General features: G+C 45.5%; 2 protein-coding genes across 2 annotated transcripts; both read right to left on the bottom strand.

Moving 5' to 3' along the window:
* Positions 1–11,331: 11,331 nt before the first annotated feature.
* Positions 11,332–13,881, bottom strand: LOC129832762 (transmembrane protein 238-like). The gene has a single exon (XM_055896761.1). The coding sequence runs from the start codon at positions 13,689–13,691 to the stop codon at positions 13,167–13,169; it is 525 nt and encodes a 174-aa protein (XP_055752736.1). The 5' UTR covers positions 13,692–13,881; the 3' UTR covers positions 11,332–13,166.
* A 729-nt stretch (positions 13,882–14,610) lies between these two features.
* LOC129833619 (phosphoinositide-interacting protein-like) lies at positions 14,611–17,031 on the bottom strand. Its single transcript, XM_055898317.1, has one exon. It carries the CDS (start codon positions 15,918–15,920, stop codon positions 15,528–15,530), a length of 393 nt encoding a protein of 130 aa, XP_055754292.1. The 5' UTR covers positions 15,921–17,031; the 3' UTR covers positions 14,611–15,527.
* Between the last annotated feature and the right edge of the window lie 31 nt (positions 17,032–17,062).

Genomic DNA, 17,062 nt, shown 5'->3' with positions numbered 1-17,062 from the left:
TAAAAATTTAAAACGGAAAAGTGGTGTGTGCATATGTATTCACCCCCTTTGCTATGAAGCCCCTAAATAAGAACTGGTTCAACCAATTACCTTCAGAAGTCACATAATTAGTTAAATAAAGTCCACCTGTGTGCAATCTATGGGTCACATGATCTTTGTATATATACACCTGTTATGACAGGCCCCAGAGTCTACAACACCACCACCAAGCAAGCGGCACCATGAAGACCAAGGAGCTCTCCAAACAGGTCAGGGACAAAGTTGTGAAGAAGTACAGATCAGGGTTGGGTTCTAAAAAAATATCAGAAACTTTGAACATCCCACGGAGCACCATTAAATCCATTATTAAAACATGGAAATAATATGGCACCACAACAAACCTGCAAAGCAAGGGCCGCCCACCAAAATTCACGGATCAGGCAAGGAGGGCAATAATCAGAGGCAACAAAGAGACCAAAGATAACCCTGAAGGAGCTGCAAAGCTCCACAGCAGAGATTGGAGTATCTGTCCATAGGACCACTTTAAGCCGTACACTCCACAGAGCTGGGCTTTAGAGAAGAGTAGCCAGAAAAAGACTTTGCTTGAAGAAATAAAATAAGCAAACACGTTTGGTGTTTGCCAAAAGGCATGTTGTAGACTCCCCAAACATATGGAAAAAGCTACTCTGGTCAGATGAGACTAAAATGTAGCTTTTTGGCCATCAAGGTAAACACTATGTCTGGCTCAAACCCAACACCGCTCATCACCCTGAGAAAACCATCCCAAAGTGAAGCATGGTGGTGGCAGCATGCTGTGGGGATGTTTTTCATCGGCAGGGACTGGGAAACTGGTCAGAATTGAAGGAATGCTAAATACAGGGAAATTATTGAGGGAAACCTGTTTCTGTCTTCCAGAGATTTGAGACTGGGAATGAGGTTCACCTTCCAGCAGGACAATGACCATAAGCATACTGCTAAAGCAACACTTGAGTGGTTTATGGGGAAACATTTAAATGTCTTGGAATGGCCTAGTCAAATCCCAGACCTCAATCCAATTGAGAATCTGTGATATGACTTAAAGATTGCTGTAGACCAGCGGAACCCATTCAACTTGAAGGAGCTGGAGCAGTTTTGCCTTGAAGAATTGGCAAAAATCCCAGTGGCTTGATGTGCCAAGCTTATAGAGACATACCCCAAGAGACTTGCAGCTGTAATTGCTGTAAAATATGGCTATTCAAAGTATTGACTTGGGGGGGGGGGGGGGGGGGGGGTTGTCCGGATGTTACTTTAAATCACATTAAAGTAACATCAAATGTTACTGTGAAACAGACCATAACAAACTGCTCCTTTAAGCATACCTTGTAGTGCTCCAGTGCCTCTAATGGGATACACCCTGTGGTTCACATACTGCCCCGTTAGAGGACACTCAGAAAAGATAGGCTGCAAGTCAGTGACACAGAAGAGTGACAGTTTGATCCAATGTTCCTCACACTATCTCTGTGGAGGTTTCTGAGGAGGTCTTTGATGATGCACATAGGACATACTTCAAAGCCCTGCTGCTCCCAGAACTCATCCAGACAGGGTATGCAGAAGCTACAGCCACAGGTCTGGCAGCTGAGGTCCAATGGGACAGTGAAGACCTCAGTACATACAGCACAGCAGGAGAACACGTGTTCCTGGAGAGTTTTAGCCTCCATTCTACCTCAGAGCTGGAGTTGAATGTACGGCTCTTTACTGCATGCATGTGTCTATAACAGGCTGCAGTTGCCTCAGACATGGTTACAGTGACCTGAACCTATGGCCTGTAAGGTTTCGCCCCTCGGACAACATTTTTCTCAAAATATTTGTAAATCCAGTGTTATTGAATGTGGCATTGAATGGGAGAAGGGGGAATCCACAAGTGAACAGTTCATTTGCGCAGCAATTTTTTTATCTACACATGAACAGAACATTATCACTTCACAGAAAAAGTATATATCAACTGAGAACAATTTTACATAGGATGACCCCTCTGAAGAGTAGCATGCACATCCCTTCTGATTCCCAGGTACTGATTCCCAGATACTGATTCTCTCTCTCCAGCTCTCTCTCCATATCTCTCTCTCTCACACACAGACAGACCTACAGACAGACCTACAGACAGACCCCCCACCCCCCCCCCCACACACACAGCCATCCAATAACAGACATTCAACTGACCCAACTTATGGCTGTTCACCCAAAACTACAATATAGCTGACTGAAGAGACCAACTTTAAAGTCACACTCTGTAAGACGTGCATACCATCAAAGAGTGGGCCACCAACAAAGAAAGAGACCGTTGTACAGTAGGTTGCTTGTTTTGGTATGATACTTGCCAAAAAATATGTATTGTTAAAGTAGTCTATGGGCCAGAAGAAACGGCAATTCATGATTAGGTTTTCTTTCTCCTAGCCCATAGAATTCTTTCAGACATCTACATTAAGTAGTAAAATACAGCACACTTTCCCTGAAAAAAATACTACAGTGTATACTATGGTAGGAATACTATAGTATTCACTGTAGTGTTTTTGCAGACTTTCATGTAGTATTTACAGTTTATTATAATATAAATACTGTAGTAAAAAAGAGTATATACTACATTATTTACTGTAGTTATAACGATACAAGGTGAAACCCAGATGCAGGCACAGGAGGCAGATGGTTTGAGCTCTGATATCTTTTATAGTCCAAGGGGTAGGCAAAAGGCAGGTCGGGGACAGGCAAGAGTTCATAACCAGGTCAGTCCAAAACGGTACAGGGAGGCAGGCAGGCTCGAGGTCAGGGGCAGGCAGAATGGTCAGGCAGGCTGGAGGTCAGGGGCAGGCAGAATGGTCAGGCAGGCTGGAGGTCAGGGGCAGGCAGAATGGTCAGGCAGGCTCGAGGTCAGGGGCAGGCAGAATGGTCAGGCAGGCTGGAGGTCAGGAGCAGGTAGAGTGGTCAGGCAGGCTCGAGGTCAGGGGCAGGCAGAATGGTCAGGCAGGCTGGAGGTCAGGGGCAGGCAGAATGGTCAGGCAGGCTGGAGGTCAGGGGCAGGCAGAATGGTCAGGCAGGCTGGAGGTCAGGGGCAGGCAGAATGGTCAGGCAGGCTCAGAGTCAGGAAAGACAAGGGTCAGAACCAGGAGGATGAGGGAAAAACCAGGCACTAGGAGAAAACCACTGGTTAACTTGGCAAACAAGACAAACTGGCACAGACAGACAGAAAACACAGGTATAAATACACAGGGGATAATGGGGAAGATGGGCGACACCTGGAGGGGGGTGGAGACAAGCACAAGGACAGGTGAAACAGATCAGGGTGTGATAGTAGTGCTAAAGTGTTTCTGTTTTATTATCTTTGACACAGAAGTGGAGGCATCTTCTTGAGGAACACTAAAAGAGCAAATTTTCCATAACAAAAGGATAGATAGAAAGTCTATACTTGGCATGTAGGCTTTTCACTTACGGGTTCCACATATTGGGATATGGGTGAGGGGAATGTGCAGGGTCTATACGAATTAAATACTGTAGTATTTACTACAGTTTAAAAATTGTAGTCTTTTTTTGTGGACTGTAGTGTTTTAGCTGACACTACAAAATGATATACTTGTCACGTTCCTGACCTGTTTTCCTTTGTTTTGTATTCATTTTAGTTGGTCAGGGCGTGAGTTGGGTGGGTTTGTCTATGTTTGTATTTCTATGTGGGGTTTTGTGTTCGGCCTAGTATGATTCTCAATTAGAGACAGGTGTGTATTGTTTGTCTCTAATTGAGAGTCATACAAAGGCAGCCAGGGTTTCACTGGTGTTTTGTGGGTGTTTGTTCCTGTGTCCTCACAGGACAGTTGAAGGTTAGTCACGTTTGTTGTTTTGTAGTTTGTAGTGTCTTGTTTGCTGTTTTTTCATTAAAAGATGGCTTATTTCCCTCAATCCGCATCTTGGTCCTATCCATGCTCCTTCTCGTCTAAGGGGGAGAACAACATTGACTGCCTTTACAGAAACACCCACCACAACAGGACCAAGCGGATTGAGGAGAGAGAAAAGGAACTACAGCAATGGGGAAAAGAGGAATGGACTTGGGAGGAGATTCTGGACGGAGAAGGACCCTGGGCACAGCCAGTGGAGTGTCGCCGCCCCAAAGCGGAGCTGGAGGCAGCGAAAGCGGAGAGGCGGCATTATGAGGCGCTTGCAAGGCAGAGTGGCTGGAAACCCGAGAGGCTCACCCAAAAATTTCTTGGGGGGGGGGCTAAAGGGGAGTGTGGCGAAGCCGGGTTGGATACCTGAGCCAACTCCCCGGGCTTGCCGTGGAGTAAGAGGGCGTCGTACTGGTCAGACACCGTGTTATGCGGTGAAGCGCACGGTGTCCCCAGTACGCGTGCTTAGCCCAGTGCGGGCTATTCCACCTTGCCGCACTGGGAGGGCTAGGTTGGGCATCGAGCCGGATGCCATGAAGCCGGCCCAACGTATCTGGCCTCCAGTACGTCTCCTCGGGCCGGCGTACATGGCACCAGCCTTACAGGTGGTGTCCCCGGTTCGCCTGCATAGCCCAGTGAGGGCTATTCCACCTCGCCGCACTGGCAGGGCTACGGGGTCCATTCAACCTGGTAAGGTTGGGGAGGCTCGGTGCTCAAGAGCACGTGTCCTCCTTCACGGTCCGGTATATCCGGCGCCACCTTCCCACCCCAGCTCAGTACCACCAGTGCCTACACCACGCACCAGGCTTCCAGTGCATCTCCAGAGCCCTGTTCCTCTTCCACGTACTCTCCCTATGGTGCGTGTCTCCAGCCCGGTGCCTCCAGTTCCGGCACCACGCACCAAGCCTCCTGTGCGTCTCCAGAGCCCTGGACGCACTGTTCCTTCTCCCCGCACTCGCCCTGAGGTGCGTGCCCTCAGCCCGGTACCTCCAGTTCCGGTACCACGCACCAGGCCTATAGTGCGTCTCAGCCGGCCAGAGTCTGCCGTCTGCCCAGCGGTGCCTGAACGGCCCGTCTGCCCAGCGCCGTCTGAGCCATCTGTCTGCCCAGCGCCGTCTGAGCCATCTGTCTGCCCAGCGCCGTCTGAGCCATCTGTCTGCCCAGCGCCGTCTGAGCCATCTGTCTGCCCAGCGCCGTCTGAGCCATCTGTCTGCCCAGCGCCGTCTGAGCCATCTGTCTGCCCAGCGCCGTCTGAGCCATCTGTCTGCCCAGCGCCGTCTGAGCCATCTGTCTGCCCAGCGCCGTCTGAGCCATCTGTCTGCCCAGCGCCATCTGAGTCATCCGTCTGCCACGAGCCATTAGAGCCGCCCGTCTGTCCCGAGCCAGTAGAGCCGCCCGTCAGTCAGGAGCCGCTAGAGCCGTCCGTCAGTCAGGAGCTGCCAGAGACGCCCGCCAGTCAGGAGCTGCCAGAGACGCCCGCCAGTCAGGAGCTGCCAGAGACGCCCGCCAGTCAGGAGCTGCCAGAGACGCCCGCCAGTCAGGAGCTGCCAGAGACGCCCGCCAGTCAGGAGCTGCCAGAGACGCCCGCCAGTCAGGAGCTGCCAGAGACGCCCGCCAGTCAGGAGCTGCCAGAGACGCCCGCCAGTCAGGAGCTGCCAGAGACGCCCGCCAGTCAGGAGCTGCCAGAGACGTCCGACAGTCCGGAGCTGCCGTACAGTCCGGAGCTGCCGTACAGTCCGGAGCTGCCCTACAGTCCGGAGCTGCCCTACAGTCCGGAGCTGCCCTACAGTCCGGAGCTGCCCTACAGTCCGGAGCTGCCACTCAGCCCGGACCTGCCGGAGTCCCTCAGCCAGGACCTGCCGGAGTCCCTCAGCCAGGACCTGCCGCCCCTTATCCCGGTGCTGGTCCTTATCCCGGTGCTGCCCCTTGTCCCGGTGCTGCCCCTTGTCCCGGTGCTGCCCCTTGTCCCGGTGCTGCCCCTTGTCCCGGTGCTGCCCCTTGTCCCGGTGCTGCTCCTTGTCCCGGTGCTGCCCCTTATCCCGGTGCTGCCCCTTCATTTAGGTGGGGTTAGTGGGAGGGTGGTCATTGGGAGGGGGATAAAGAAGCGGGGATTGATTATGGTGGGGTGGGGACCTCGTCCACCGCCAGAGCCGCCACCGTGGACAGACGCCCACCCAGACCCTCCCCTAGACTTTGTGCTGGTGCGCCCGGAGTTCGCACCTTAAGGGGGGGGTTCTGTCACGTTCCTGACCTGTTTTCCTTTGTTTTGTATTCATTTTAGTTGGTCAGGGCGTGAGTTGGGTGGGTTTGTCTATGTTTGTATTTCTATGTGGGGTTTTGTGTTCGGCCTAGTATGATTCTCAATTAGAGACAGGTGTGTATTGTTTGTCTCTAATTGAGAGTCATACAAAGGCAGCCAGGGTTTCACTGGTGTTTTGTGGGTGTTTGTTCCTGTGTCCTCACAGGACAGTTGAAGGTTAGTCACGTTTGTTGTTTTGTAGTTTGTAGTGTCTTGTTTGCTGTTTTTTCATTAAAAGATGGCTTATTTCCCTCAATCCGCATCTTGGTCCTATCCATGCTCCTTCTCGTCTAAGGGGGAGAACAACATTGACTGCCTTTACAATACTAAGTCCTACACATGATCAAGGGATACTACAGTGTGTAGTATAGTATTTTTTTTAAAGTGGGAAGGACCTCTTTCAGAGCCATGCTGCTCCCAGAACTCCTCCAGAGAGGGTTTGCAGAAACTACAGCCACTGATATTGCAGCTGTACCGTGCATTCGGAAAGTATTCAAAACCCTTGACTTGTTCGACTTTTTGTTACGTTACAGCCTTATTCTAAAATGGATTAAATAGTTTTCAGAAATGTATTGCAAATTGTTATGAATTTTATGAATAATGACTAAATTATGTATACATTTAACATAGAACTATAACTAACAGAATTCTACCCTGTCTCTGTATAATGATGGAGAATGTTTGTCCATAAGAGAAGAGGAACTGTGTCAGACAACTTGTGACCACTGTGGAACTGATAACAGGGAAGGAAGTCTCCCCACCCAGGGAGGGGAGAAACCTTGGGCTTGTAGTAGATTGTATAACAGGTGGCAGGCAATATATGACAAGGAGAAGACTTGTGAACTATATTGTCTGAGAGGAGGGACATTTATGACGAAATGAGAGGTATATAAACCAATGTATGGGAAATGATAAGGAGAGCTCTCATAAATAAACATTCTGACTATTGTAGACTGGCCTCTGTCTGTTTCATTTCAACAAGAACCCTACAAATAATTGGTAACAGACCGAGTAGTTTAATTGAAGTTCAGTTTATGAACATTGAGAATATAATTCTCATAACACAAATAAAAAACTGAAATACCTTATTTACAGAAGTATACAGACCCTTTGCTATGAGACTCTAAATTGAGCTCAGGTGCATCCTGTTTCCATTGATCATCATTGAGATGTTTTTACAACTTGATTGGAGTCCACCTGTGGTAAATTCAATTGATTGGACATGATTTGGTAAGGTACACACATGTCTATATAAGGTCCCACCTTGAAAGTGCATGTCAGAGCAAAAACCAAGCCATGAGGTCGAAGGAATTGTCCGTAGAGCTCCGAGACAGGATTGTGTCGAGGCACAGATCTGGGGAAGGGTACCAAACAATGTCTGCAGCATTGAAGGTCCCCAAGAACACAGTGGCCTCCATCACTCTTAAATGGAAGAAGTTTGGAACCACCAAGACTCTTCCTAGAGCTGACTGCCTGGCCAAACTGATCAATTGGAGAAGGGCCTTGGTCAGTGAGGTGACCAAGAACCCAATGGTTACTCTGACAGAGCTCGAGTGCCTCTGTGGAGATGGTTGTCCTTCTGGAAGGTTCTCCCATCTCTGCAGCACTCTACTAATCAGGACTTTATGGTAGAGTGGCCAGACGGAAGCCACTTCTCAGTAAAAGGCACATGACAGCCCACTTGGAGTTTGCCAAAAGGCAGCAAAAGACTCTCAGACAATGAGAAACAAGATTGTTTTGTCTGATGAAACCAAGATTGAACTCTTTGGCCTGAATGCCAAGCGTAACGTCTGGACGAAACCTGGCACCATCCCTACGGTGAAGCATGGTGGTTGCAGCATCATGCTGTGGGAATGTTTCAGCGGCAGGAACTGGGAGACTAGTCAGGATCGAGGGAAAGATGAACGGAGCAAAGCACAGAGAGATCCTTGATGAAAACCTGCTCCAGAGCACGCAGGACCTCAGACTGGGGCGAAGGTTTACCTTCCAACAGGACAACGACCCTAAGCACACAGTCAAGACAATGCAGGAGTGGCTTTGGGACAAGTTTCTGAATGTCCTTGAGTGGCCCAGCCAGAGCCCGGACTTGAACCTGATTGAACATCTCTGGAGAGACCTGAAAATAGTTATGCAGCGACGCTCACCATCCAACCTGACAGAGCTTGAGAGGATCTGCAGAGAAGAATGGGAGAAACTCCCCAAACACAGAAGACTCAAGGCTGTAATCGCTGCCATAGGTGCTTCAACAAAGTACTGAGTAAAGGGTCTGAATACTTATGTAAATGTAATATAAAAATATATATATAGTGAGCGGACCAAGTAATTTGGCGTCACTCTAAAGCGGAAAGGTGGAATAAACGAGTCAGGAGTAGGTTTTCTTGATTGAACACAGTTCTCTATTGAGGGATTTTGGTCAATACAAACACTCCAACATAATCAATGAAAATCTCCCAAGGAAAAACATAAATTTCTTCTCCAGATGAAACAGGAACACAATTATCTTTAAACTACAACAAAAGTCATGTTTTTGTCACCGTCTTAATGGTTCTTCGTTGTTAGCTTCTCTCTCTTGGTAGCCATCTTCCAGAGATAGGTTTTTCCTCCCTCTTGCTGGTTCCCTCCTCTCTCTTGTAGGGAAAAGATAATAGGTCATTATATACCATCAGCTGTGCTTAATTGCCTCAGGTCCCCTTGACTCACATGCCTAGTTGGGCCACTATCCGTGAGTCCAGTCTGCCCTCTGGTGGTCCTTCCACAATATATATATATATATGTCACGACTTCCGCCGAAGTCGGCTCCTCTCCTTGTTCGGCGGCTTTCAGCGGTTGACGTCACTGGCTTTCTAGCCATCGCCGCTCCATTTTTCATGTATCCATTTGTTTTGTCTTGTTCCTTGCACACCTGGTTTTCATTCCCCAATTACACTACATGTCTTTATTCCTCTGTTCCCCCATCATGTCTTTGTGGAAGATTGTTTGTGTGTTATGTGTTTTTGAACGCACTAGGCTTGTATACATTTGATGTGTTGTGACTGTTTTGCGCATTATACACTTTGCCTTGTTGGCTGGAGGTTTTTTGGACACGGTTGCTCAGTCTGTATATCTCTCCTGCCGAAATAAAGTGTGCGCCTGTTCACAATTCTCTGCTCTCCCGCACCTGACTTCAGCACAAGTACGCACACACCCGACAATATAAATATGCAACAATTTCTAAAAACCTGTCTTTGCTTTGTCATTATGAGGTATTCTGTGTAGGTTGATGAGGGGGAAAAACGATTTAATCAATTTTAGAATAAGGCTGTGACGTAACAAAATAGGGAAAAAGTCAAGGGGTCTGAATACTTTCCAAAGGCACTGTATGTACGGTATGTACATGGCTGGCAGGCCAGATATAGTTACAGGAAGGGGAATTCCAAACCAAAGCTTAGCTTAGCATAATTTCCTCTTGTTTAACCCATTGCCTCTTCTTGAGCCCACAAACTGTTAGGACCTACTTAAATCTGTCCCAACAGCAGTCCCAACACCTTACCACTGATACACCTGGCTATCAGCTGAGCCTTGTCTGGCAGCTAAACATTTCATTCAGCCTCATTTACTGCCTTTTAAAAAAACATAGCTGATATGGCTGACTTGCTTAAACAAATGTGGTTTCTACTGACAATTGAGATGTACAAGCTATGGCATAAGGGGACGACAAGCGGATAAGAGGCAATCCGTAATTTCAATTAAGACATTAATGAGCGATCTAGGACGGACGTAGTCAATATAACTATTTGTTGAGCACTTTTGAAATGTACAGCGACAGAATTCAGAACATGGGCTGTTCTTACAGTGTTCTCCCTGTACAACAAGTCAGAACCATATAATAAATAAAGGGGGCATATAAGCAGACAATGAAAGCTCTTCCAATATTCGATGATTACATTTCTCTAAAACAGGTTAGGGGCTACATGTGTACCACCAAGTCAGAACAGTAGGTGAAATTAAGAGGGGTAAATAGACCAAATGATTAGGGTAAGGCACATGGGTTACTAACAGCTTACTACACAACATACACTTAGTATTACTTTCTTAGCAACAGTATACATATCTCCCTGTCATATTACATAATTTATGCAGCAGCATACAAGACATTTTTGGACTCTCCTTGTTGTGCTGTGCTCACTTGAACAGGAAGGTGGCGCAGTGGTCATTTGTGGACAAATTTTGTCATCAAAATCTGGCATTCTCTTGATTTATGGTGCTCTCAAGACAACTGGGAACTCAGAAAAAAACAAGATTGAATCATGAACGCGTCAGGGATCTTCAGGTCGTAGCTCTAGAACGAGGCCAGAGTTCCCGACTAACAATTCTGAGTTGGATGACTGTTCAAAACGTATTTTCCCAGTCGGAGCTTGTTTTTTCCCCGAGTTTCCAGTTGTCTTGAACTCACTGAAGTCAGATTTCTCAGTTCCGAGTTAACAGTTGTTTTGAGCCCGGCAGAAATCATGCTGGATTGACAGCATGGCCAATGTTGAATGTTTATCAGTTTAAGCTTGGAAAATAGAACCTTAAACCCAGACTTGGGACCACACAGCCACTCCACTGAATAGCAGGCTAGTGATTGTTTTGCAATGCTTGCAGTTAGCTACTGATTCCTTCCAAACCACTGTTGAATTTGAGATTTCCAACTTGATGTGTAGTGTTTATGTCCAATGGCCGATGAGTACCGATACGCTTTTATCTATTATTTATCTTCATATGACAAGGATTAAAAAGGATTTCCCTGTAGATTGTCGACTTGATTAATGATGATGACTGCTAGCTAAGATTTTGAAAGTATGACATTGACATGATCAGTCCATTCAAAGCTACTGTAGATATAACGTGATTTGACATTTTATCTGTGGCCAATGACCTTGAGCCTTCTTGGATGGGCACTTCTAATGTAACTCTATGGCAGCACCCAAGGGGCTTAGAGTTGGCGGTGACGCAGTGTCCCCATGAGTGACAGAAAACTGAGCAAATTAAGGCGCAACTAGAGAACACTGCCAACCCCTATGCTCCGTATTTTCCGCTGGCTGCCCCACCACCACAGAAAGCACTGAGCTAGGCTGAAACACCTGCATTTTGGAGCTGCCTTACTCAAGAGAGCAAAAAATAGACCATGTTTGTATGCAGCTTTATTAACTCAATGATTATTATGATTATTTTTATTTTATTTTTTACATTGTTTGCAAACTGATATGTGACACGTATTAATACCAAAATAGGCAACCCCCCCAAAAAACGGCTTTTTTTTGCTATAAATGTGGGGCTCAAAAGCACCACCTGCCCTGAACGACAGGTCGCCACTGTTGCTGACTGACAAAGCGTTTGTTTGTGATTGATCATTTGTTTGGTGACTAATGATTTGAGATCTGTGGGATTATTTCTTCATACAAAAGTCTATCATGTAGTATATGTAAAATGTCCAAAATTTCAGCCACCTGAAATTTGGCAGGGTAGCCTACAGATGTAGGATCTTAATTTGCTACAGCAAATTTGCTACAGCAGGAAAATAATCCTGCAGCAACAAGAAATGTGAATTGTTATGTGGATTATAATTAATGGACAAGTTTGACATTTCAAAGTGAAAATTACAAACTTCAGAAGCCTTCTTAAACCAGGAAAGTTCTCCTGCAACCAGGTGATCAAATTAAGATCCTACATCTGTAGTACCGCTCAGCCATTAAAAAAAACTTTGCAGTTCCTCATATAATCACTGTCAATGGGATAAAAGGACCCTGACTGAAGCTCAAAAACATAGTACAGTACACCGCTCCCATACTTTATTGTGTGGAGTAACAAGGTGTCAAGGTCTAAGCTACCCTATTGTAGATAATCAAAGTGTTGTCATTCCACACAGTAACACTCATATGTTATTCTAGTCAATGTGTAGGTACTGTGTTTGGCAAAAATCTGAGAATTGTCAGTTGGAAATACAAATAGGTAAAAGGTTTTGTTTTCACCTTCGGAATCATAAAGCATGATGAGGCAGCCATATGGACATACAAAAGTAATGTCTGTATGAATAAAGGTAGGGAAATCCATAGGGTACAAAGGTCGTTAATGTGCTATATTGCTTATCACCACTGTGGACGGGGATGTAGAATACAGGTGCCAGGTCAAGTTCACAAGCACCTTCTCAGTAGCACTTAGACCTAAAAATTAAAGTCTGACATATTTGCTAGAAAATCTCTGTTATCAAAGTATTGCATCAATTATCCACAAAGTATTCACAAAATTAATATAAAACAAACAAAAAGTCCTCACTGAGGAGCATAATGTTTCAAATAAAAAAGCTCATAGGACAATATTAAAAACGAAATGTACTTGTAAACATTGTGAGATGGACAAGTGAAATGTCCTTATGGGGTTCAGTGCTGCCAAGCCTCTAACTTCTGTTGGACAAAATATATGGTCACCTCATGATGTCATAGTTGCAACATACAGTCATACTGTAGCTTACATCAGTTTAGATCGATGTCAAAAATGTGTCCTAACTCCTAAGATAGACAATTCCTGGTCAACCTACGTTTCTTTGTTTCATGTAGCAGCAGCTCTATTTCGCCCTCTCAGAAACAGTTTTATTGTTTGAGCAGGGCTTGTCTTTAGGCGTGCACTGCCATTCAATGACGTTAATGGTTAACAGAAAGATAAAGGAAGTCTGTTTCCATTAGATCACACAGTTTCTTTCCTCATTCACTGAAACACATTGTCATTTAATTGTATTATAAGGAACATTATAGCCTACTGAATCCATTTTGTGGATCAAAGTTGTGGGCTATTATCAAGCAAAAACAATAGCCTAGAATGAAGTTGGCCTATAAAACCTATAATCCATGCACATGTTTAATGAAAATTAGGCCTATCCAATAACAAAATGTATCCCTAGACTATAGCCTAAATGGCTTAATGACCGATTGGAAATATTAGGCTAACCTTGTGCGCATTGCGCATCATATGGCCGAGGTCTCTGTAGCTGTGTGTGGGACAGGTATGTCAGTGTCCACGGATGCAGACACCGTGTGCATGTCCTCATAAAGCGGCCCCATCGTCAATACGACAGGCGGGGGCTTCGGTTGCTGTTGGGCATCCCTCATGTGCGTCGTAGACAGCCCGGTCCCTGTCCTTCTCGCGACCCCGCGGGGGGGGCCTCCATTCCGCCGCAGAGAGTTCCTGACACTGTTGGAGAGACGGCTGGATAACCGCCTCACCGCACCTGCGATGCCCCGCTCCTTCTTCAAGAGCCCGACGTCATCCTCCAGCTCCTCCGGGGGGACCTCGATGTTGCCCGTGTACCAGAACACCCACCAGACGAGGCTGAGGAAGATGATGATGGCCCCGGCGTAGATTAAAAAGTCATAGAAGAATATGTCCGCAAAAACACCGATCAAAAGAACGAGCAGTCCGAATATGTCGAAGGACACTGCCAACCAAAAGGCGCAGGAACAGCGCCCTAGACCGCGGTACGTCGGCTCCATGTCTCTAAATTGGCTTGGAGATAGGCCTAACAAATACTTTGTTTAGACCACCTTTTCTAACTATCATTTGCGTTTGGTTTCCTGGTGGAATTCGGTGAATTCGGTTGGGGTAGAGTTTCGAACGGAGCCGTTTGTTTGAACAGGTAAGGTGAGACAGGTGAGGAAGCTCGCCCCTATTCAGGTTTTCCTGTGTCACAGCACAGGGCACAGAGAGAGGTGGGGCGTGGTAGCCGTAGACAGGTGAGGGAGGGCTGGGTAGACGGGATACTGGCATGACACCAGCCATATTAATACTGTAAAGGAGGTAGGACATGTGTGACATACATTGTAGAAAGGAGCCATGATGGTTCTGATTTTCTAGATATCGGTCATCAGTCCAATATGCAGAGACTCCGAACATGGCACACTAAGGTCTGTTCACAAGCATCATGATATTCCTTTCACCTGTGGAATGACATTCTGGACAACATTTGACTCATTATGTGTTTCTCTCCCTCATTTCTAAAGAACATAATGGCAGAAATCTATTCACAGCCAGATAGTTTCTATAAATTAAAACAGTAATGACAGACACAAAAGCCTCTAAGGCTGTGTTTACACAGGCAGCCATATTCTGATATTTTTTCCACTAATTACTCGTTTGACCAATCCCATCAGATCTTTTCACAGATCCTTATCAGAGCTGATCTGATTGGCCAATTAGTGGAAAAAAATATCTGATTAGGACTGCCTGTTTGCAGTCTTAGTATAATGTGATACACCCAACCTCTCACCTGACTGCTAAATAATGGCATGTAGGCCTATTGCCACCTTGTGGTCTTTTGTACAGAAAAGCATGTGCCCCCATTCAATTTATTACTGTACATTGAAAATGAAAGACTAGTATATCAAATATAATTTATTATTCATTACACAATTGCTGCATTATGTTCATAAATAAAATTACAGATTTAGAAAGAAGATAAAGGGTACCTGAAGACTTGCTGCTCTCATAATGTTGGATATTACATGGAATCAGAGTAGCCTACATGAATGATTGAATGAACAAATGCAATGTAAAACTAACATCTCAAGTTTAGGTAAAAATGTAAACATATTGGCTAACTTAGACCAAATTCAAATCCCACTGGCCCCACCTCCTTTAATTTTTTTTTGCTTTTGACCAGATGGACACAATCTTTTTGACCCAGAAACATAAAAGGTTAGATTATTTAATCCAGCAGCAGTATTGAGGGACAGAGCGAGGGTGCACCCACTACCACTCAGTGTCCAACTGTCCATCATGATTTCAACAATCAGCTATAATAATGTCCGGTATAATTTTCTGACTCTGTAATCCTGTTTCTAAAGGATTTAGCAATTCACTACAACAGCAGCTACAAGGAAAACAGCAGCTTATGGTGGAAAAACAACAACTATTACAGATCACAATCAGACAGACAGATGGGATAGCCTGGGACGCAGCAGCATGGCCATGTTCTGATCATGTTAAAACCCTCCAACAGAGCAATCACATGATGTTCCCTTTTACAGGACGAGGTCATTCAATCCCATATTTGTATTAGGGCCTAGAGAAGAGCTACATACAGAAGATAAACAGTGCATTTCACAGAGGTCTCTCTTGCAAGATGGAACCTATATGAATAAGACTAACCTGCACAAATAAAATATTTAATAAACACAAATCCATCTATGTTATGTTACACCTGCCTCACACAATTATACATCTTTTAGGAAGTGTGCTTTTCAGAATTATGTTGGGAGAAAACCCCACTAACACGGTTGACCTACTCTACAAAACAGAACATAGTTTTAGCTTGAAGAGTCCATGGCTCTTCAGTGCTGTTCGTCCACCTGAAGCGCCTTGCCATTGACCTTGGTCAGAGCCTTGTGCTCTAGTCTCTGTTTCACCACAGGCACCCACACCAGCCCCGTGACCAGGAACATGAGCCCCACAGAAAGGAACACAGGACCCAGCAGGTAGGGCACGTTCCCCACCTGGGTGAAGTAGAGCAGGGAGAGGGCCGTGCCCAAGCCGAACAGCACTCCGCCGATAAGGATGGCCAGGATGGGCCTGGTGAAGTAGTACCAGCAGGGGACGTCAGTGCCCAGGGTGACCCCGTCAGGGACATGGTTCAGTGGGGTCGTTGCTTCAGTGTCCTGGGTCTCATGGTTGGTGCGGCTGGTTTTACGATCCATGTCTGACACCGTGACCACTGTGGATTGCATCCTTGGGTTGTGCTGAGGAAGGGATAACAAATCAGAACAGACACCACTTAAAAGTATAGGACTTTATCAATCACTGATACTTCAGATAAACATTCAGAGATGTACGGTTTACTATTTTATCAACCAATCTGTCATTGCAGAACTCACCATTTCAGATCTTGTTTGACTTAAAATTGCAATAAAACTACATGTAAAAAGAAATTCCATCCCATTTTTACATTCAATCAAATCCTGTAGTCTCCAATTTAATTCAAAACCACTTACCATTAGGCGTTTCGCCTGTGTTGCCTCTCGCTCTTTGCCCAGTGTTGGTCAGAGGCTGGCTGGCTGCTCCTCTGATGACTACTGTTAAAACCACTACTATGGCCAAAGCCACGCCCACACAGAACAGTGACCCCACCCTGTAGTTCCCTATCCCGCAATCCCTGCTTTGCTCCAGTTTGTGCCCTGTTGACATACAGTATATTCTCCCCACATGGCATTTTAGGCTATGTATTATGGGAAAATGGAACAGTACATTATTCTTTCTAAGATGTCAGATGGAAGGGCTATGGCAGGGGCATGCCATCATGACTGTTTTTGATGGGGCCTGATAGCCAAATTCTACAAATAAAATCAATTGAATACTGTACATTTGAATGCTACAAAATTATAGAATTTAAGTTTGAAAAGGACATGATACTTATGGAGAATGGGTAATTTATGGTATGGGAGAGTATTATAGACATTCTAATTGGGTCCAGATGTCAGTTGTGTATGGATAATTAGGTTAGCGTAAATAAAAGTCATGTTTGATTTATCAAATTGATCTGTGATTAATACAATAGAGTAAAACTTGAAAGAAAGATAAAAGGCGCCACCTGCTGGTCATGTAATTTAGTAGAGTACAAAAGGTACACAATTGGTCATCATTACACACAGGCAAGTATCCAGCTGTAGGGCACATTCTGTATGGGTTGAAATTAAGTATTTTAGGCTTTGAAAAGGACTGCCTGAACCCACTTGTACCATGAAACAGCTCTACTAAATTCCATCTTTCTCACAGGGTAAAGATACATTTTTTTGGTATGCATGATAAAGATTAAATGACAAATGTCATGTCAACTTAATTATATTTTTCCTCTAATGTTAAACACTTCTGT

Source organism: Salvelinus fontinalis, chromosome 34, assembly GCF_029448725.1.
Source record: "Salvelinus fontinalis isolate EN_2023a chromosome 34, ASM2944872v1, whole genome shotgun sequence".
In the NCBI taxonomy this organism is placed as follows: domain Eukaryota; kingdom Metazoa; phylum Chordata; class Actinopteri; order Salmoniformes; family Salmonidae; genus Salvelinus; species Salvelinus fontinalis.
This window is presented reverse-complemented; position numbering and strand designations above follow the sequence as displayed.